General features: G+C 38.5%; 1 protein-coding gene across 2 annotated transcripts in view; it reads left to right on the top strand.

The window, feature by feature from the left end:
- Positions 1-19,007, top strand: part of cubn (cubilin (intrinsic factor-cobalamin receptor)) — a 200,085-nt gene extending 181,078 nt beyond the window's left edge. For both annotated transcript variants that reach the window (XM_067578819.1, XM_067578821.1), the window contains 6 exons: positions 3,311-3,519; positions 5,193-5,337; positions 8,273-8,454; positions 9,597-9,762; positions 16,934-17,169; positions 18,748-19,007. In XM_067578819.1, coding sequence (XP_067434920.1) covers positions 3,311-3,519; positions 5,193-5,337; positions 8,273-8,454; positions 9,597-9,762; positions 16,934-17,169; positions 18,748-18,855 — 1,046 coding nt within the window. In that variant the 3' untranslated portion in view covers positions 18,856-19,007. The remainder of the gene's footprint in view (positions 1-3,310; positions 3,520-5,192; positions 5,338-8,272; positions 8,455-9,596; positions 9,763-16,933; positions 17,170-18,747) is intronic.
- The last annotated feature ends 3,116 nt before the right edge of the window (positions 19,008-22,123 follow it).

Raw genomic sequence — 22,123 nt, forward strand, 5'->3', positions numbered from 1 at the left:
GTACCACTACAGAGTGGTCTGAAGACATTAGAAAAAAGGTAATAGTCAAGCATGTCAACGCAAAGGCTACAAGACAATCTCCAAAGAGCTTGATGTTCCTGTTACCACTGTTGCCAATATTATTAAGAAGTTTAAGACTCTGGAACTGTAGCCAACATCTCTGGGCGTGTTTGCAAGAGGAAAATTGGCCCAAGATTGAACAGAAGGATTGCTTGAATGGTTGAGAAAACTTCAATACAGATCCAAACTGATCTTCAAGTTTAATGTGCAATACTTTCAAGTTGCACCATCCGTCGTTGTCTGAATGAAATTGGCTCCATGGCAGAAGACCCAGGAACATCCCACTTCTAAGAGGGAGACACAAAAAAGCCAGATTGTATTTGACAAGCCACAGTCCTTCGGGGAGAAAGTGCTTTGGACAGGTGAAACAAAATTAGAGCTTTTTGGTAAATCACACCAACCCAATGTTTAAAGAAGAAAAAATTAAGCCCTCAAAGAAAAGAACCCCATGCCTACTGTGAAACAGGAGGGGGAGGAGGACTATCAAGTCATTTTAGAGTGAAGCATTATACCCCAGTATCAGAAAGCTGTGTCTTAGTTGCAGGTCATGGATCTTCCAGCAGGATAATGACCCCAAACTTACCCCAAAAAGCACCCAAGAGTGGATGAGAAGAAAACATCGGACTATTCTGAAGTGGCCTGCTTTGAGTCCTGATCTGAATCCCATTGAATATCTGTGGAAAGAACTGAAACCTGCAGTTGGGAGACAGCACCCATCAAAGCTGAGAGAGGTGGAGCAGTTTGCTCAAGGAGAGTGGGCCAATCTATTGGTCGAGAAGTGTAGAAACCTTATTCAGAGTTACAGAAAAGCACTTGACTGCAGTTATTGCCTTGAAAGGCTGTGCTACAAAATAATAAATTAAGGATATTAATATTTTTGGCCATGCCATTTTCATTTGTTTTATTGTATTAAAATAATATGTTAAGTTGTAAATCAAAAGCAAAGTTTCAGTTATATTCAATGTGAAATAAAGAATGATGGATACCATATACTTCTGTCAGTTTCAACTTAATATAGAGAAAATTTTGTTTTTTTAAAAAAGGTGGAATGGTACCAATATTTTCGGCCATGTCTGTATTACACATTTTGGTATGAGACTGGGTTGTATATAAGGCTGTAGTTGGGTTTTTCCATGGGCCCGTGTTGGTCTGTTTTAGCCGAGCCATGCCAAGCCACGCTGTGATGAAATGCATTTTGAATTGAATGAATTCAAAATGCAATGAATTTTTTTCATGAAGATACCACACTGAAACACTTACTGGATAACAAAGGTCAGATTCATGTTTCATCAAGCTTTTTGGTTTTACAAAGGAAAACAGTTTATTTCTTTAAAATATTTTAAATACACCATCAGGGAGACAACCATTTAACTGTGAAAATAAACCTTGTCAGAAAACAGAGGGATGAAGAGGACAATGGGTGACCTGTAAAGTGAGAAAAGCCTTTTTTGGCCTTCAAGCCATACTTTCTTGTTAGATTGCAGAACAGACATGGACCCTGTTTTCATGGAGGCCTAACTACCATTGCTCTAGCAGTTCTTAATTATCCTGATCTTGGAACTTGCTTTGCCTGTCTGTGCTTGGTCTCCAGTGCAGAATTCACCATGCACAGGTAGGGGGAGAGGTGCAAACAGGTAGGAGGTTAATTTAAATGAGGCAGCACAAAGAGAGCTGTTGATATTTTGGTGGAAACTGGATCTTAGAAGTAATGCAGAGAATAGATGTCTCAGAACCATGTCTGTATATGGCTCAACATCAATCAGCTGACACTTTGTGGATTAATCATCAAGAGTAAACTAATTACTTGCTGAAAATGCACAGCAATAACAGATTCATGTTAAAATGTAAATGAACTATTTTGAATTGGCATAAAAATATGTTTAATGTGGTTAAAGCAGAAACATCAGCAAAGCAGTCTGCATTGATATAAAAATTAATGAGTAATTCTTACAGTATCTGTTGTCCACAGATGCTTTATACTGTATGAAAAGCCTCTCAATTAGTTAATTAAGTCTCTGCAGCATCTGAGGGCAGCAGGCAAAGTTTCGACAATGATCAATATTAGAAGTTAAGTTTTTTCTGAGCGTTTTCTAAGAGCATTAATAGAAAGGCTTTTAGATTTTTTCAGACTTTTCCCAAAGCAGTACAGGACACCACTGTTTGTTTCCTGTCACCAATCGCGAGTGTCATGTTTTCAACCATGACTGGAGACATTTATTTAAAAACCATAACTACGATTGTCCCCTAACCTTAACCACATGGTTATTATTGTAGCTATGACAACAAAGGTCACCTATCTTTTAGGAAGTAGTAACTTTAACCCACACCTCATTTTTCTCTAACCTCATGTTATCCCAACATTACATCATACATTACATCATAAAACGTCATTATTTTTTAACAGTAATTTTTGGAAACTACACACAAATTATGTTGTCCTGCCAGTTACACTCAATAGGAGTACCAGATTAGAAAGCACTTCTATAGGTCGTTCTAGAGATACATGGTCAAACAACATATTTGATCGTTGAACCATTTGGAGGACTTTGTTAAGTGGAGCTGCATTTGGGTCCACCCGCTCCACAAACTAAACTGATGAGGGGATGAGGTGCAGGTGGAACAGGAGAATTGGAAAAGAGCTGATAGGCTGGGAAAGACACAGGGAGCAGGGCAGGGCCAGCGAGATCAATGCAGGGCAAGTGAGGAGGGAAAGTGTGAAGGGAAAGGCAGGCTGGTGACACAGGAGGAAAAACACAGAGCAAACCAAAAACCCAGAAACATAATATGTCACACTAACATATTAAACTTTCAAACATACAAGTGAAACGAGCATAAGGAACAACAAAATCTGACAGACTGATACTGTCGAATCATTTTAGCATGTTGGATATTTACAGGACATCCTCCTTCTGTCCAACTACGGATTCCTCTTCAATCTATCCATGAATATCGATAGAGAACAGATCAGTTCATCTTAATATTCAAAGTATATGTCTCCTCTCACTTAGTCCAGATGTAACATCACACGGAGAAAACCCGAGGCTCTCTGGTAGACTAGTGGATAATGGCAGATAAGAGCCAGACTGGACCAGCACCATTACAAGCTTATCAATATGCATGATGTTTACACTGAAATTAAGAAACCTAAAAAACTTGCATTCTACTCATAAGTCAATTTGTCAACATGTAGCCACTATACTTTTTATTTTGTGTAATTTCTAAACCTCTTGATGTGTCTGCCTTCCCTCAGTGGTTTGCGGCGGGACTCTGAATGCCACGACCACCATCCAGACCCTGACCTCACCCTCTTTTCCCAATGCTTATCCTCCTTACACCTCCTGCCGCTGGATCCTGGATGCTTCAGCTCAGGAGACCATCAAAGTGTCAGTCCATACCTTTGTCCTCCAGCCTAGCCAGAGCTGCTCCACAAACTACCTGGAGTTGAAGGACTGGCCAGTGGTGAGTTTAGACAGAGATTGGACCAAAAAGTGCTGTATCATAAGCAGTGATTATTGTGGGAAGTATGACACAAAAGCAGTTTTGTGGTTAGGCCAGTAACTCCTGAAACATTTGAACTGAAATCATTGTTCTCTTTTGAAGATACTTAAGTTTGAGCTAAATTATATGTGCAAATTCTACCACATTTGATATTTTTGCCATTTGGAATTTGCGTTTCTGAGACAGTGTACAGTGACGGAAGACCTCAAACACAGCACTTTAGAAATGATTGTCACCAATCTTGTCACGTCACTCATCTTTAAAGATGAATAGTAACTAATTAAGATTATTATCTTGCAGTGATCATCATGAACAGAATAAGCCATTTCACTAAGTATCTAATAGCACCAGGATCTAAAGCAAGGTACACTGAAGTGCTGGTCAATACTTGTATAAGACTACCAGTTTTGATAGGATTCTAAGGATTGGTCTTGGGTAATGATTTTTTTATGGTTTTCTTGTTCTATCCTCAGAGGACTGACCAATGAGACTAGACAAGGGTGGAGGGGCCACTGCTCACTGATCTGTTATACATTATCTGGCCAGGCAGTTTTGGGATACTTGCGCAGTAAAATTCTCCTTTCATGTAATATAATTCATATAATATATTCATGATTTATTAATATATGCATATTCATTATTCATATAATTTGATGGAGAAGTTATTAATATATTGTCTGTTGTAACAGAAGTCACTGGAAAACTAATTTATTCCAGCCTGTATTTGGACTCTGAGCACCATGTAATGAAAGATGCCATTGGCCATGGGTTTATGTGCAAAAGATAATAATGTGTGGAGTAAGATTGATGTAATGTGGCATGTGTTTTGTTTTTATTTTACATGTGTTTTTTCTGCTGTAGATTTTACTTTCCTGGTTTTTATGCTGCTGGTCTTATGTTTTGTGCGTATTAAGCAGCTGGTTTTAGGTTTTTATGCTGCTAGTTTATGTATAGTTACTCTGTGCTGTTCATTTGTTAATCTAGTGAAGAGCTGCAGTGCAGAGTTAAAAACAAATTTCCCCAAAACAAGTATGCCCACAAATTAGTGTTGACAATGTTGAAATGTTGATCTTGAAAGTTTTACCCTATATGATGAATAATGCATAAAAAGTATATCTGTAATCTGTTGCAGGGCTCCTTGTTCATCTTGTTGCTGAAAATAGTTCTTTATTACTCTGGCTCTATGTTTAGGGTCGTTGAAATGCTGCAGAATAAACCAATCAGACACCTCCCTGATGGTATTGCATTATGGATTTGAATCTAAACATCTTAAGTGCCTAAAATTTTTGCTGAGTACTGTATACGATCACAAAATCTTGTGGAATTTGCTGGAGCCTGCTTTTCTTTTACTCCACAAACAAACTGTACCAGAGTCCGCTTAGAGGTGAGACAAAGACTCCCTGCAAAAGTGGGTCTCGGCCAGGCTCTTTAGTCTGCACCTGAGTTTGAGTGACATCTTCCTCACCTGCCTAAACAAACTGAAGAGAGTTCATTTGAACATGTTAGGTGTGAAAGTACCCTCAATCACAGTAGAACAAAGAAGGTTTTAATTTTAGTTTAGTTTTAATAAAAACCTGGTACAGTTATAATATTGTAATATCCACTCTGAATGAGGTGATTTCTGGTGTTTTCAGGGAGAAGATGGACAGTCACATAAGTTCTGTGCATCAGATGGTCATCCACCAGAATTCTACAGCTACAGCAGAACCATCCTTGTGTACTTCAAATCTGACACCTTCATCCCAGGAAATGGCCTGAGTTTCACCTATAAGATCGCCGGTAGGTGCCTGTAGTAAAACTGGTAGCAAGATGAGAAATTGAACGAAAATATACTCTTTAAAAAAAATGTAAGTGTTTGGTTTTTTGTAAACTTCAATTTAGAATGTACAATAATCTATGGAAACTGTGACACAAATATTTGGCTGCCAGTAGAAAGAATATTTACCCCACACCACCAGTCAGCAAAGATTCATTTACAGAAAAGATGGGTGACCCAAATTAAATATTTTTTTTCTTCTTTTCCTCTAGTGATACCTATCCTTGCAGATAGTTTTGGTTTAATTTAGCAGGTTTTGAGATCTCTATTATTTCTTCCTCCACCCATATATAATGGAGGGATAATAAATTTCATTTCATTTGTTCATACTAAAAAAACTTTTAAAACTTTTTTTGTAAAAAGGAATCATGAACCACATCATATCATTCTCTCAAACCCACCCACTCACACCAGCCACCCCCTCCTGCTCTTCTTAGCAAAATAATACAAATTACTGGTAACAAATAATAAAAAATCACTTACCTAATGTTTCTATACATTGCTTTGATTACTGCTTCGCACACTCTTGGCATTCTCTTGATGAGCTTCAAGAGGTAGTCACCTGAAATGGTCTTCCAACAGTCTTGAAGGAGTTCCCAGAGATGCTTAGCACTTGTTGGCCCTTTTGCCTTCACTCTGCGGTCCAGCTCACCCCAAACCATCTCGATTGGGTTCAGGTCTGGTGACTGTGGAGGCCAGGTCATCTGGCGCAGCACCCCATCACTCTCCTTCTTGGTCAAATAGCCCTTACACAGCCTGGAGGTGTGTTTGGGGTCATTGTCCTGTTGAAAAATAAATGATGGTCCAACTAAACGCAAACCGGATGGAATAGCATGCCGCTGCAAGATGCTGTGGTAGCCATGCTGGTTCAGTATGCCTTCAATTTGGAATAAATCCCCAACAGTGTCACCAGCAAAGCAACCCCCACACCATCACACCTCCTCCTCCATGCTTCACGGTGGGAACCAGGCATGTAGAGTCCATCCGTTCACCTTTTCTGTGTCGCACAAAGACACGGTGGTTGGAACCAAAGATCTCAAATTTGGACTCATCAGACCAAAGCACAGATTTCCACTGGTTTAATGTCCATTCCTTGTGTTCTTTAGCCCAAACAAGTCTCTTCTGCTTGTTGCCTGTCCTTAGCAGTGGTTTCCTAGCAGCTATTCTACCATGAAGGCCTGATTCACACAGTCTCCTCTTAACAGTTGTTCTAGAGATGTGTCTGCTGCTAGAACTCTGTGTGGCATTGACCTGGTCTCTAATCTGAGCTGCTGTTAACCTGCGATGTCTGAGGCTGGTGACTCGGATGAACTTATCCTCCGCAGCAGAGGTGACTCTTGGTCTTCCTTTCCTGGGGCGGTCCTCATGTGAGTCAGTTTCTTTGTAGCGCTTGATGGTTTTTGCGACTGCACTTGGGGACACTTTCAAAGTTTTCCCAATTTTTCGGACTGACTGACCTTCAGTTCTTAAAGTAATGATGGCCACTCGTTTTTCTTTACTTAGCTGCTTTTTTCTTGCCATAATACAAATTCTAACAGTCTATTCAGTAGGACTATCAGCTGTGTATCCACCTGACTTCTGCACAACACAACTGATGGTCCCAACCCCATTTATAAGGCAAGAAATCCCACTTATTAAACCTGACAGAGCACACCTGTGAAGTGAAAACCATTTCAGGTGACTACCTCTTGAAGCTCATCAAGAGAATGCAGAGTGTGTGCAAAGCAGTAATCAGAGCAAAAGGTGGCTACTTTGAAGAAACTAGAATATAAGGCGTATTTTCAGTTGTTTTACACTTTTTTGTTAAGTACATATTTCCACATGTGTTAATTCATAGTTTTGATGCCTTCAGTGTGAATCTACAATGTCAATAGTCATGAAAAGAAAGGAAACTCATTGAATGAGAAGGTGTGTCCAAACTTTTGGTCTGTACTGTACTATATATATCAATATATCAAAGGGTTCCCATGTTCCCTTAAATGAATCTTGTTTATGTCATAGTGTGTAATTTTTTCTAATTCCACACAAGACAATATCTCCTTAATCCACTTACCCATGAATGGTTTATTTTTTTACTTTTCCAGTTAAGACCTATCAGATGCATGCAAAGTATACATATTAATAAGTACATATTGGCCCTTTTCTGTATTAAGGTCCTTGGGGTATTAATTAATGATAAATATTCTACGTTAAAATTGAAAAACAGTATGATGTACCTCTTTCCACAAATTGTTGGTAGGTTGTCAACCTACATTACCATAGACAGTGAGAGGATTCCTCTGACATTACATTAGTATCATGTAATATCACTGTCAAATTTGTTTTTTTTTCATTTGTGTACAAAGGTCTCTCTGAGGACACTTGAGACTCTTCTTCTTTATCTAGAAAATCATAAAGGGAGGGAATCAGTTGTTAAACATAGAAAAATGTTTAATGTCATTTATGCCAGGGTGGAAAAGACAGGACAATCATATTTTTGTTTTTGAGCTGTATATATAAATTTTTTTATTTGAAGAAATTCACAAAAGTCTTAACTTGGTAAATAAAATGTAGATTTTGGAAGGGCTCAACCCTAACCCTCCCTCAATCAATCAATCAATCAATCAATCAATCAATCAGTCAAGCCAATCTTTCAAATTACCTCTCTGAACTACATTTGGAAACCCTTATCTGATCTTCCAACATCTGAAATTTTAAAAAATCAAACATTTCTTTTCAGAAACAGTGTCCATTTCTCTGGATAAGCCACAGAACACATTCTCAACAGTGTTCATTGACTCTTTTTCTGAGGCAATAGTCCCAATGAAATCTGCTTTTTGGTTTTGAAACAAGGGGCATGAAAGGGAAAGGAGGATCTTAGTTTCAGATTAGTGCTTTGACTGTGGTGGTGGTTTCCAGGTTGTAGTCGAACCTATGAACAAGAATATGGCTACCTGAAGAGTCCGGGTTGGCCTGAAATGTACCCCCATAACATGGACTGCACCATTATCCTGAAGGCACCCCAGAACAGCTACATCTCCTTCTTCTTTAACAACTTTGATGTGGAGAGTCACAGCAACTGTGAATTTGACTACCTGGAGGTAACACATGAAGCCCACATGCAGAGACGCATATTTTCATTCATTTGCATATTTTCATTCATCACCTAACTTGTATACTTACTTCATACTCTCTTGACATTCTTGTGTGTTTGCCCTCAACAATAATAATACAAAAACACACACACACTACATTGCCTGAAGGCAAACTGACTACAGGGCTGGTCAAAATGGATGACATCAATATCACAATATTTACATAAAAATGTATAGGTTTAGGTACTTTAGATGTTTAGATGAGCTTGTTTACATTTTATGTAGTGTGTAGTTTGATCATAAAAAATCTTGCCGTCTTTGAAAGCACACATCCAATGTGCCTGAGCTCACCTCACCTTAAGCTCAAGTAAGTGCAAGAGAACAGAGTCACTTGTTCATGGATTAACTACTTTTGAGAGTAAATCTTTTTTTTTTAGAAAATAAAACAATGAAATGCTGATAAAAATTATCATATAATATGTAAAGAACTGGGCTGATAATGATTTTATATTGTAATGGTATAAAAGAGAAAAAGGAATCACATTTGGGTGTTTAACAATCCAAAATAACCAATATCTAAAAAACTTCACATAAAGCTACTGTGCACATGTATTGCTTAACCCAAAAGTATGTTTACTTAAATTTGGTGGAAAGTCTTCCCCTAGAAGTGGAGGAGTAGTAGATTGGCTGGAATGTTTAGGTGTCCACATACCTTTGGCCATGTATTTTATACACTACACTGAACTTTGTAAAGTATATTGTCACTTAAACATTCCAGCCAATCTACTACTATAAGCCTCTACTTCTCAGGGAAGTCTTTCCACCAAATTGAGGAACCTTGCTGCAGGTATTTGCTCCTGTCCTGCCACAAAAGCACTGGTGAGATGAGGCCTGACTCGTATTCAGCGTTCCTGTTGTTCTTCCACAACAAACTGCAAAAACCATTTCCTTATGGAGCAAAATTGAAAGTCCACAATTGTCTAAAATATCTCTATGTTCTAGATTTCTCCTCATTGGAACTAAGGGGCCCATTATATTTAATATGTGTGTTAGCTACTTTCTGCTCAGACCTGTGTGTGATCTCCCTGTGATCTCTCATTAATGTATCAGTGATTCTGTAAATAACAACCTTCTATTTTGTCTTTCAGATCCGCAATGGTAGTACTGCAGATTCACCACTGATTGATCGACTATGCGGCAGCACCCTGCCCAGCCCCATCTTCCCACAATCCAACCTCCTCTACTTACACTTTAAGAGTGACTTCTCCCACGCCCGCGATGGCTTTGAGGTCACATGGACATCCTCCCCTCACGGTCAGAACTGAATTGTTTATATGAGTGAAATCAGTTGCTTAATTAATACATCTAAAATATTGTGTTCAAACTGACTTTGTTGATGGTCTTCTCACTGCAGATTCAACAGTAACACAGCCCCACACTCAATCTCAAACCTCAGGTTCCACCATTGTGTGTTACTTTTGAAGTTTCAAAACTACTTTGGTGAAAAGCTGAAAGGAGCTAAAAACATATTGTTTTTTGTTGTGGACACTCAGAACACACTCTCATACAGAAACTGCGAAATTCTTTCCTATGGAACTCCCCGCATACTTTGAGATAAATTCTATGTATCTGAGACAGTTTTCAGTGTTTTTTGTCTTGTTTTTCACAACTGAGCATGTTTTAACGTGGTGGAATTAGAGCTGTTAACTGGTTCTGATGGATCTCCAGAATCTGATGCAAGTGTCAATCTGGCCACTGCTTAGCAGCCTAGGCCACGGTCCAATGATGTCCCAGTCATATTGGTTTGGTGCTATTTAACCACTCACAAGTACTGCCGTGCAGTTTGAGTTACTAGGACTACTACGCTACCTTCTGCCTATCAGCTAGGTTGTCAGGTTTGTCAAGGATTTATGTAATGCAGTAGCGCATGGGGTGAGTTCTTCCAGTGTCTCTAACCACCAGATATGATAATAACACAGTAACTTATTATTATCAGTGGAATCAGTTGTGTTTCTCCTCTTCTCAGTACAGTATCTCAAAAGAGGAAAATTTACTAAAAGCTAAAAATCTTCAACACAACAAGCAAGCTATGATATCTCAAAGGAGTAAAATCTAATAAGGCAAAAAAAACAACTTTTTTGTCCTATCAGAAATCTACACAATACACATTTTAAATTCAAAACATTTCATTGGTTTTATGGAACATGCATACATTATGCATTCAAAACATTTAATTGTTTATATATAAGTGGATAATACCAAAAAAAAAAAATAGTACATCATACAGCGGCACCTAAGCAACTGTTCTCAACAACATTAACCACAGTGCACTACACATATATTTATATCAAAGTTTCAGATCTCAAATGGTTTCTCAGTCTGTGAATGGGAGCCGGCATCTTCTCAGTTCTTTTCTCCCTTTCTCTCCTTTGCTGGGCAGAATGCACTCTTGACTCCTGCTCTCCCCCAACAGAGCCTATAGTACACCTAGCAAATGTCTGACAAATCACAAATGACCAAAACATGAACAGCATGAGATTAACTGCATTGGACCCTAATCTCTATATCCTGCTAAACTGTCTGACATGTCTCCAATAAACTATTACAGCCTACCTTTAAAGGAAGGGTTGACCAACCTGTTGACAGCCACATTTTTGATGGAGAATACATCACCTTTGTTTGTGCTATAATGTAGGCTGCTTGGGTCTTAAAATGCAAATGGAACCTTTTTAAAGCTGAAGTCACTTCTTTGTTAAACTGTTATAATCCATACATCTGCGTCAAACAAGTGGCAGGCCTAAGTGTCTATGTCGTAAACTTTCTTTCTATTTTGAATTCTATTGATCAATGTTTCAACACATCTTACGTTCTTCAGGAGGTTGAGGTTGTGAAATAAGTTACCTGACATAAGGGCCCTATTGTTGTGAATCCAGCGGTTGAAGAGGTTAGGGGGTGGGATCAGAAATAATACATCATCACACATTATAGGTGGGCACATTAGAGTCTGACAATCATGGCCAATCACATGAGCTACTTGATGTACTTGTGCTGCTCCAAATGACAGCAGACAAACACTCCATGTTTATTGTAGCTCATTCTGAATACATTACAGAAAAGGCTTAAGTGACAAGTTCACTGAAGGCTTCAGGCCTAAATACATATAACTATGCAGCAAATCTTAAGTATCCCACCACAGTAGGTATATACTGGTGTAGGTTTTGCCCATCACCCTAAAAAACAAAATTCAACTATAACTATAATTTTCCCAGTGATGTGTCTAGTAAAGTTATATTGTGCTGGAGCATCTTAAACCTCTCCCTCAGCAATTCTGTAATTCCTGCCTGTTTCAAGAGGGCTGTCACTGTATCCCCCAAAAGTCTGTTCTGCTTCCTACCTGAATGACTACTGCCCTGTCGCACTTACATCAGTACTTTGAGCAGCTAGCAGCTAGTCTGCACTCTGTCTACCTGACAACATGAACCCCCTTCAATTAGCATACAGACCCAATAAAGCCACAGATGAGGCCGTCGCCATAGCAATGCACACTGTCCTCTCACACCTGGACAAGAGAAACACTTATGTGAGAATGCTGTTCATTGATTACAGCTCAGCATTCAACACCATTGCACTCTCTAAGCTCGTCATTAAGCTCATGGACATGGGACTGCACCTTTCCATCTGTAACTTGATCCATAACTTCCCCGACAAGCAGACCACAGGTGGTGAGAATAGGCATTCTCATCTTCTCCCCACTCACACACAATACTGGCACACCTCAAGGCTGTGTACTAAGCCCCCTCCTGTACTTGCTTTTCACCCATGACTGTGTTGCAAAACACATCTCCAACACAATCATCATATTTGCCAACAACATGATCATCCTATTCCTCATCACCAATAATGGTGAAACAGCCTTCAGGGATGAGGTTAAGCTCTGGCCACGTGGTGCCAAAACAATAACTTCTCTCTCAACATCAACAAGACAAACAACGATTGTGGATAACTGAGGGGGGGGGGGTGTTGAGTGAGTGAGCAAGTTATCTTAGTTTTGTAGTTAAATTATTTTATTTTTATGGTCATTATTGGTTATGATTTTAAAGGCATGCCGAAGGGATAAAAAGAATATACCAAAAGCTGGTGGTGTCTCTCTTTAAAATGTTAGTTTACAGCAGAAATAAACATGTTTACAGCCCAGCTGTACGGGGGTGAGTTTTTATATAACTCACCCATTTAAATTTTATTAAAGCTTAAAGTTATGCATAATTAAGAGTGTGGCTGCTTTGAGTAACAGGTGGGTGCATTCACAGGCAAGTTGCTACCACGGTAACAACATTGGTTAGGTAACGTAACCATGTGTTTCCAGTTCATGTGCATATCCAATGGCTGACGTCAGGGTGATTACATCCATTATTTTTTATAGTCTATGATGCTGACAGATAAATGCCCCTCTATTGTCACACATAATATTTCATAAAATAACGATATCTCACTCATGTAGTGCCTCTAAAGCATTCTGCAGCAAAACTCTTTAAGTGTCTTGTGTTAGTGACTCATTAAAGAAGTAGGTGACGGGTGTCTTCCAGTGTCCTTGTAATCTAACAACCCTAAACACAAGGGCTTCACTCACCGCCGGCGTCTCATTAATGCTCTCCCAGATCAACAAAGCCTGTTAGTCCTTGTGTGTGAGGGTCATACTCAGTGGTGGACAAAGTACACAACTCCATTAATTGAGTTAAAATATAGATACTCCTGGTCAAATTACTCCGATACAAGTGAAAGTTGTACAAATGTAGTAGAAATGTAGTGGAGCCAAAAGTACAATATTTGTCTTTCAAACGTAGTAGAGAAAAAGTCATAAGTTTCCAAAAAAATTTATACTCAAGTAAAGATACTCAAAAAATGTACTTAAGTACAGTACTCAAGTAAATGTACTTCGTTACCGACCCTTAGTCATGCTGAACCTGCCTCTTGACAGCCATGAGACACAATTTACTGAATCTTGACATCTTCCTTTCTTCATTTTTGTGGCATGTCTAAAAGTGAAGTGTTTAATCTAGGCTTGGCATCCACAGTCTGATTATAAGTGGTTTTACTTCTATCATTGTTGCTATTTTGTTCAGTTCAGTCTATATTATTAAAACAGATCACTTTTAAACAGATTATAGTTCTGTTCCGTCTCTTACAACATGTGTGACATTAAGACAATAACAGAAAACACTTAAAGCATCATAATGAAATACAGATAACGTAACAGGCATGCACAGCTGTCTTCCCTGGTGTCTCATAAGCTCTCTACTCTGTTCCCCTAGAAACTCTGTAATAAAAGAAAATGTTTTGTTAAGTTTGTTAAGTCTTGAATAAATATGACAAACATTTATATGATGGCCCAGAACCACCTTTAATATGATAGCCCTGGATAAACGTGCAAACAAATCCTGGGCAAATACTGCTAGCTACATAGTTTATCATCTATCTAGGCCAAATTTATTTAATTATCTTTACGGTAATTATTTTCATTCTCTACTTCATCCCACAGCCTAATATCCCAGTTCAAGTTGATTTCCGGTTCAACTGGGGATATTTCAGTCACAATACCAATTTTGCTTGGATATGAAAGAGATTCTAAGGGATTCTAATTAATGCTGTAAATTGTACAAGGGACTGTCATGGAAAATCTTCAGATGGGCCAATAAATCTTCAGGTCTCCCGCATTTTATAAGACTCAAAATAACTTAGATATATTCAGACTCAAAAAACACACTTGAAACTGATGGAGTTCAATGTGAATAGGTTTACTGTGCATCAAGTGTAATACAGAGCAAACAGAGGCTTCGATCCCAGGATGAAGAACCTAATGCAAAATCACAGAGCATCATTTTATGTACTGTTCATAACTTCACCTGTTGTGGAGCCTATTTTGGGCTTCACCTAGCTTTTTACCAGTTTCACCCAGCTTGGAAACAATGGTGTCTCAAACTTCCCCAAAATCATCCAAAAATAAAATTGGGCCTGCTGGCCTTTAATCACTCATCATATGCAAATATCCAAAATTATGTTACTAAAGCAGTTCAGTTAGCCGTTAGCTCTGATAGCTCTGTTAGCTCCATTAGCTCCCTTAGTTCTGATAGCTCTGTTAGCCATTAACTCAGTTAGCCATGTTGTGGTGTCCATACAGCAGCTGTTCAGTTGCTTCTGGAACAAGCAGTCTGATAGCAGCGGGAGCAGCAACACAGTAAATTATGTTAACACGGTACCTTTTTTCAGTACATAGTAAAAAATGAATACTACTTTGTTATTACACAAACACCATAAACTCAGAAGGAGCTGTGTTTTTGTATTTTACGGTCTTGTTCCCCAAATTGCAAGGCTATGACATAACAACAACGTGATTGATCAGTTGCAAAGATGGTCCTGGAACAACATTATGATTGAACAACACAGCGATATCAGATTGTGCAGATACTGGTTGCGAATTCCAGGTACCAGTACTGGTACCAGTATCAGTTAAAATATGAATAGTACCCACCCCTACTATCATCTATTATATTTCCCTTTGACGACTGTGAGGGTGTGGAAGTGGTATTTTCATTGTTTCTTGTAGGCTTTGGGTCCATGCAAATGGCAAATTCCTTCTGAGTGGGAGTGGAGTCATGGTGCTGCTTAAAAAGTTCAACTGAAAGATCTTAAATGTTTGGGAAACAGGCTTCCTATTAATAAATACAAATACAAAACATGATATCTTGAAATTCTGGAAATTGAAGCTTTTTGTGAGGTTGTAATTGATCTGGATGTACTGGACACCTTAAAATAAAGTTTAAAATCTGTATAAGTAAATATGTTAAATTTATTATATTTAAGTTTGTTTTCACTGTTTGGTTTAGTCTGCGTTACACTCAGTTAGAAATAATAAAATGGTTACATGAAAAATTGGGATTATTTTTATAGAAAAAAAAATGCAAATAATGGATAGATGGTTTTGAAAGGTAAAAACCAAGGGGATCACATGTTCCTTCAGTCAAGTTGTCTGGCCAGTTCTGTGAATGTCTTTTGTCTTGTAATATTAATTACTGTATCAAGTCTTTCATTCCCTGTAAACAAATAAAACAAACCTGAAATGAAAATAAAATACCGGATTTCAGTCATGGCACAGCTGCAGGAAGCTCCAATAAATATGACCTATCACTCATTCACTTGGAAAACACCATTAATCTCATGTTAAGTGCATACTCATGATATGATACTCACCTGCGAAGACCCATCCTGATCTGTCATTTTTTTAGAAGGCAAAACAGAAGAGAATATGAGGAATCAATGCATGTAATTTAGTATGAGTGTATCTTCTGCCGACTAATTAGCGTAGCTAATGTAACAGTGTAATTTGTTAACTAGCTGATTGTACCTTTTAAGAAGCAAGAGGAGCTAACCTAACTAAGAAACGTTGATTACCAACCTAGCTGACTAGCATGCATATTTAAACTACTGTATAAACAAAAGTATAATGGTGGTCACTGAGATATGTGGTGCAAAAGTGAGAGTGTGTGGAACTTCATTTGTGAGCGAAAAAACAGTAAACATTTCTTCTCTTAAACATTCAAGACTTGTAGCAGCAGATTCTACAAGTTTGCAACTCCTAAAGCATTTTTCACTGTGACTTCTGTCATGGAAAATCCTCAGATGGGCCAATAACTCTTCAGATTACTCACGACTCAACACAAAACTCAAAAATTTATAAGAAAGAGACTCAAAAATACACTGGAACCTGGTTGAGTTCAATGTGAATAGGTTTATAAAAGATATATATAAAAAGATACAGAGCAAACCGAGGCCTTTTATCACAGGACAAAGAAAAAACCTGATGCAAAATCATTAAACCTCATATTATATACTTTTCATAACCCCTCCTATTGTGGAGCTTAATTTCTAGTCTCTGCCTCATTTTTAATTAAATTCAGCCATCTGGTCATTATTTCTGAGTTCATAAGTGACCTTGATGCTTTGGTGATAATACAAGTATGACTTATCTTAGAAATTACTTTCTCAGTATCTTCCACCTTTTTCTCACACCAAAAATGGACCTGGCGGCCTTTAATCATTTCATACAGAAAACCAAATTGCTATATCACAGATTAGCCTTCTTGCTAACTCCCTGGGAACTGTCTCTTATTGGCATAATGCTATCTTTGCACTTTCACTGGCATATTCGTTTGATCATGGAAAGGCAGTTTTCCACCACACTTCAAATTTACTGATACATGTGTGTCTATTGTTTACAGCTACAAATTCCACTGTCACAGGTGCTCAGTTGTTTTGCTCCAATAATACCTTCATATGTTCTCTGTCAAAGGAGCAGCAGTTTCGCAGCTCTACTACAACAAATGATCACTTTGGTGAATACTCCTTCTTATGGAGGAGCAAAAGAACTACACTACACAAAATAAAGCTTGAACCCACAGTAAAAAGCATCTTATATGTTTGTGTCTACTAGGGTGTGGTGGCACTCTCTATGGAGACCATGGCTCATTTGCAAGTCCCAACTACCCAGGCACCTATCCCAACAGTACCCACTGTGAATGGGGCATCACGGCACCCAGAGAGCGTATAGTGACTGTCACCTTTACCCAAATCAGTGTTGATGACCCTGGAGATTGTCAGAACAACTTCTTGAAGCTGTATGATGGTCCAGACACCTCCTCACTGCCTGTTGGACCTTACTGTGGGATGGTATGTAACCCAAGAAGACAGTCACTACTACTAACTGTAATGTAGCAGATTTAGGGGGATATTCACTGAGTCTGATGGCAGTAGGGGTACAGAATTTTGCATCACTCTAATTTTTTTATTCAATTTTAACAACTCAAGATGTGAATAAGCTCACTTCATTTGATTTGCATAAAGTGCGGTTAAACAAGATCTGATGCCAGGCTGTTTTGATACATGTTGCACATGTCTCAAAAGAAATGGAGTCCAAAAGAAAGTGTTTTCTGCTACTGAACTTGGAATATTTGATGAAAAATACCTCATAAGAAAGTTCAAATATCTTGTAAAAATTTTTAAAATTACATCTACTTATTCTCCCAGATTGAAAAATCCTAAATCTATGAATGTATTATCTATTTCATAAATTTAATTGCTGCACAAAAGAAGTCTCCACTGAAAAGTCAATTTTCAGCGCCCTGAAGACTTCATGTTTGCACATCACACTTGAGTCCATTGCATACTGGACTACCATTGGCTACTAAATATTTTTGATGTCTCAAATCTGAAACAGAGATTTAAGGTGAGCACAAAGAAACTTTCACCCTTCAGCAAAGTAATGTGAAAACAGCCATCTAATTCATACATCATTCTGCACACTGAAGCTCAAACATTCAACAAAAGGAACAATGTTCAAGGAAAAATGTGTTAAATTGTAATCCTTAAGATTTCAGTCCTGGTTAATTTGGCAAGTGCTGCTTAATAATACAGCAAACACTCCCTGGGCAGCTAAAACAGATATCTGTAGAGCAACCAAACAAAACTGATACAAAACAAAACAAAACATACTGTTTTACGGAAGTCTGCAAATAATTGTTTTGTAAACACACTTTTAATCAACTGTTAATGTCAGCACTAACCATGGTGGAAAATACAATGTATTTCCTGTTGCTGCTTCACAATAAAAATCAGCATATATTTCACCAGTTGAAGCTGCAGCAGTTGGAAATATTGGTATTGCATTTGGAGTAAGTAAATTCACCTCTAATATGACCATAGGAAAGTTAACGGTGAGGTTTAAACGGTGAGGCTGATATCAAAGAGACAAAATTAAAAACTGTCAAGCTGGATTACATGCTGAATTCTTTCCTGTGCAGTTTCAATACAATTTGGAAAAGGTTTTCTGCCATTAACAATAAAAATAACATATGCAGATGTAAATACAGAATGTAGATAGATTTAATGGCTATAGCTGGAAAAATGTTGTGTATCATTAATACTATTAAAATGTGGTTTGATTTAATGAAGATCTTTTATTATATTGTTATATAGTTATGTTGGACTATAACTTATTTTACTACATTATTTCTGTAAACAGATGCAAAAAATAGTACAGAGTCCCACCTAATCAATATTGGCTGCTTCAGTCACACCACACTGGGCTGGAGCTGCTATGAGCCATTAAAAGTCAGGAAAGATAAGCAAGAATTCACTGAGGGAACAAAAGGGAACAGAAAGGTTGCTGTGAAATCAGCTATTTATAAGATTGCCAGTCCTTCCTCCCATATGTTTCTTTTCTTTTTCCTTTCTGTGTTGTTTATTCAGGAAACCAACATTGCGCCATTCACAGCCTCCTCCCATCAAGTCTACATCGTTTTCCAAGCCCAGTTTGCCAACCAGCCTTCAGGGTTCAGACTTACCTGGAGCAGCTGAGAGAAAGCTCTTCTACACACAGTTGTTGATTAATGTCTCAATCAGTCTCAATGTTTTGAAGGTAAACACCTGCTGTGCATTTATGTTTCAACCAAACCAATGGAAATAATAAATGTTGTGTATTATAATAAATACATGATTCAAGAAGTACACCAAGATGGCCAGTCATTTTGTCATTTCAGATACTCCTTTTAGTGTCATTTGAAACCCGTTACATCACTATACAAACAAGCACTGAAAATAATGGATCAAAAACAAATGAAATGGCACCACTGTAATTCTGAAAAAAGTTCAAGTTGCTTAGTTATGACAGCTTTATCAAGTCTTCTTTTATCAAACTGATTTTTAAATATGTGAATAATCTCACCCCAGCTGTACTTTGTCCATATGTAACAAAAATAAACACAAATAGAATTGCCACTAGAGGATCAGCGATTAGCAACTGCAGGGTGGCACAGCTCAAAACTACTTTCAGTCAGTCATCTTTCTCAGTAAAAGGGATACATTTTTGGAATGCCCTACCAACAGGAATAAAAATACTGCTCTGAAAGCGTTTAATGAAAAGGTGAAACTGGCTTAAACAAAACCAAACCTGCAATCATTGATCAGTAATCATGCAGCTGTGCCAGACACATGTGCCTGGACATGTACACGCAGATGGAGGGACAGATACATATAAACTTAGCACAAAAAGTAAGGAAATTTGTGTTTGGAAGATTATTTCTTTGTTGTAACAATGCTTATATAAATAAATCTTATACTGTTGGAAAACCTGTTTATTTCCCTCTTAAATGGTGCCACATTTGTAAGAAACATGCATTTGAGGGATGAGCAGCAAAGCTGAGTATATGGATTGCGCCCATGAAAAATTTGCCAAATCTTCTCTACCAAAGCCAAACAGCTTATTCTGCCATTGGCTCTTGTTTGGTGTTTGGTGGATTGGATGATTGAAGTTTGAAGAAACAAGACATATTGGCAATTCAACAATTTATTCATTTAACAAACAGGAGCCTCAGTGGCGTGTGGAAGAACCATACACAGCCACAACAGCCTGGCACCTCCTCCTCATGCTTGTCACCAGCCTGGTCACACACTGCTGTGGGATGGCATCCCAATTCTTCAACCAGCATTTGTCGCAAGTCAGCCAACGTGGTTGTGTTGGTCACTCTGGCACGAACAGCACGTGCAAGCTGATCCCACAAGTGTTCAATGGGGTTCAGGTCAGGACTGCTGGCAGGCCATTCCATCTCCACTCCCAAATTCTGGAGGTAATCTCCGATAAACCCCACTCTTTGGGGGCGAGCGTTGTCATCTTGGAGGATAGAGTTCAGTCCCAGACTGCGGAGATATGGGATCGCCACTGGTTGCAGAATCTCATCTCGATGTCTCTGCATTGAGATTGCCTCCAATGATGACAAGCCTTGTTTTTCTAATGAGGGAGATACCGCCCCACACCATCACACTGCCTCTACCAAAAGATGTTAATCTATCGGTGCAGTAATCAGCATAGTGTTCTCCGCATCTTCTCCACACTTTGACCCTACGATCCAACTGCGGTAGGCAGAATCTGGACTCATCGCTGAACATAACGTTCCTCCACATGTTCATGTTCCAGCGCACGTGTTGCCAACACCAGGTTGAAAAGAAAAAAGAAAGCCAAAATGTCAAGATGACTGTGATTGATCTACTGTCGAGAATCTCACCAGGGATTAAGGATTCCCTCCAAAACTCTGTGGATGTGGCACATCATATTGGGCCCAAGAAGGGTAAGAGCAGCAGAAGTGATACTAATACACAACCTTGACACATTATTGTACAGTTTCTATCACGCACACACCGTGATCGTGTTTGGGCAGATGCTAAACACTCAGAAGTTCTGAAGCAAAAAAAATCAAGATTACAGAGGACTTGACACAACATGTAAGAGATGCAAGAGCATCAAACACTGATGATGATGAAACTGCTCATGAAAAGTGCAAAACACTCTTTTTTGATGCAAAGTAAGTAGAAAACAGCCAAAAGAGAGATTATGAATGACTATTCTGCGTAAGATGAAAACGCTCATGAAATGAGTGATTTTGGATGATTCAGGTTCAGATCTGATGAAAAACCACTCATTTCTGCACGATGACATAGGAAGTGCCTTTTCTGTTGTTATCCTTGCAAAACACTCCTTTTCGAGGAGAAATGACAGATCCAAATACCATTCTGTGTATGATGAAACTGCTCATGAAATGAGTGATTTTGGATGATCTGGCTCATATATGATGAAAAACCACTAATTTCTGCACCATGACATGGGAAGTATCGTTTCTGCTGTTATCCTCGCAAAACACTCCTTTTGGAGCCCCAGTATGTGGGAAAAGGCCAGAAATGACAGATCCAAATACCATTCTGTGTATGATGAAACTGCTCATGAAAAGTGCAAAACACTCTTTTTTGATGCAGAGTAAGTAGAAAACAGCCAAAAGAGAGATTATGAATGACTGTTCTGCATAAGATGAAAATGCTCATGAAATTAGTGATTTTGGATGATTCAGGTTCAGATCTGATGAAAAACCACTAACTTGTGCATGATGACATGGGAAGTACCTTTTCTGCTGTTATCCTAGCAAAACACTCTTTTTGATACAGAATGAGTGATTTTGGATAATCTGGCTCATATATGATGAAAAAACACTCATTTCTACTCAATGACATGGGAAGTATCGTTTCTGCTGTTATCCTAGCAAAACACTCCTTTTGGAGCCCCAGTACGTGGGAAAAGGCCAGAAATGACAGATCCAGATACCATTCTGTGTATGATGAAACTGCTCATGAAAAGTGCAAAACACTCTTTTTTGATGCAGAGTAAGTAGAAAACAGCCAAAAGAGAGATTATGAATGACTATTCTGCGTAAGATGAAAACGCTCATGAAATGAGTGATTTTGGATGATTCAGGTTCAGATCTGATGAAAAACCACTAATTTCTGCACGATGACAGGAAGTGCCTTTTCTGTTGTTGTCCTGGCAAAACACTCCTTTTCGAGGAGAAATGACAGATCCAAATACCATTCTGTGTATGATGAAACTGCTCATGAAATGAGTGATTTTGGATGATCTGGCTCATATATGATGAAAAACCACTAATTTCTGCACCATGACATGGGAAGTGCCTTTTCTGTTGTCATCCCCGCAACACACTCTTTTTTGATGCAGAATAAGTGGAAAACGGCCAAAAGACAGATTATGAATGACTATTCTGCGAAGGATGAAAACGCTCATGAA

This window comes from Thunnus thynnus, chromosome 21, assembly GCF_963924715.1.
Source record: "Thunnus thynnus chromosome 21, fThuThy2.1, whole genome shotgun sequence".
Classification (NCBI taxonomy): Eukaryota; Metazoa; Chordata; class Actinopteri; order Scombriformes; family Scombridae; genus Thunnus; species Thunnus thynnus.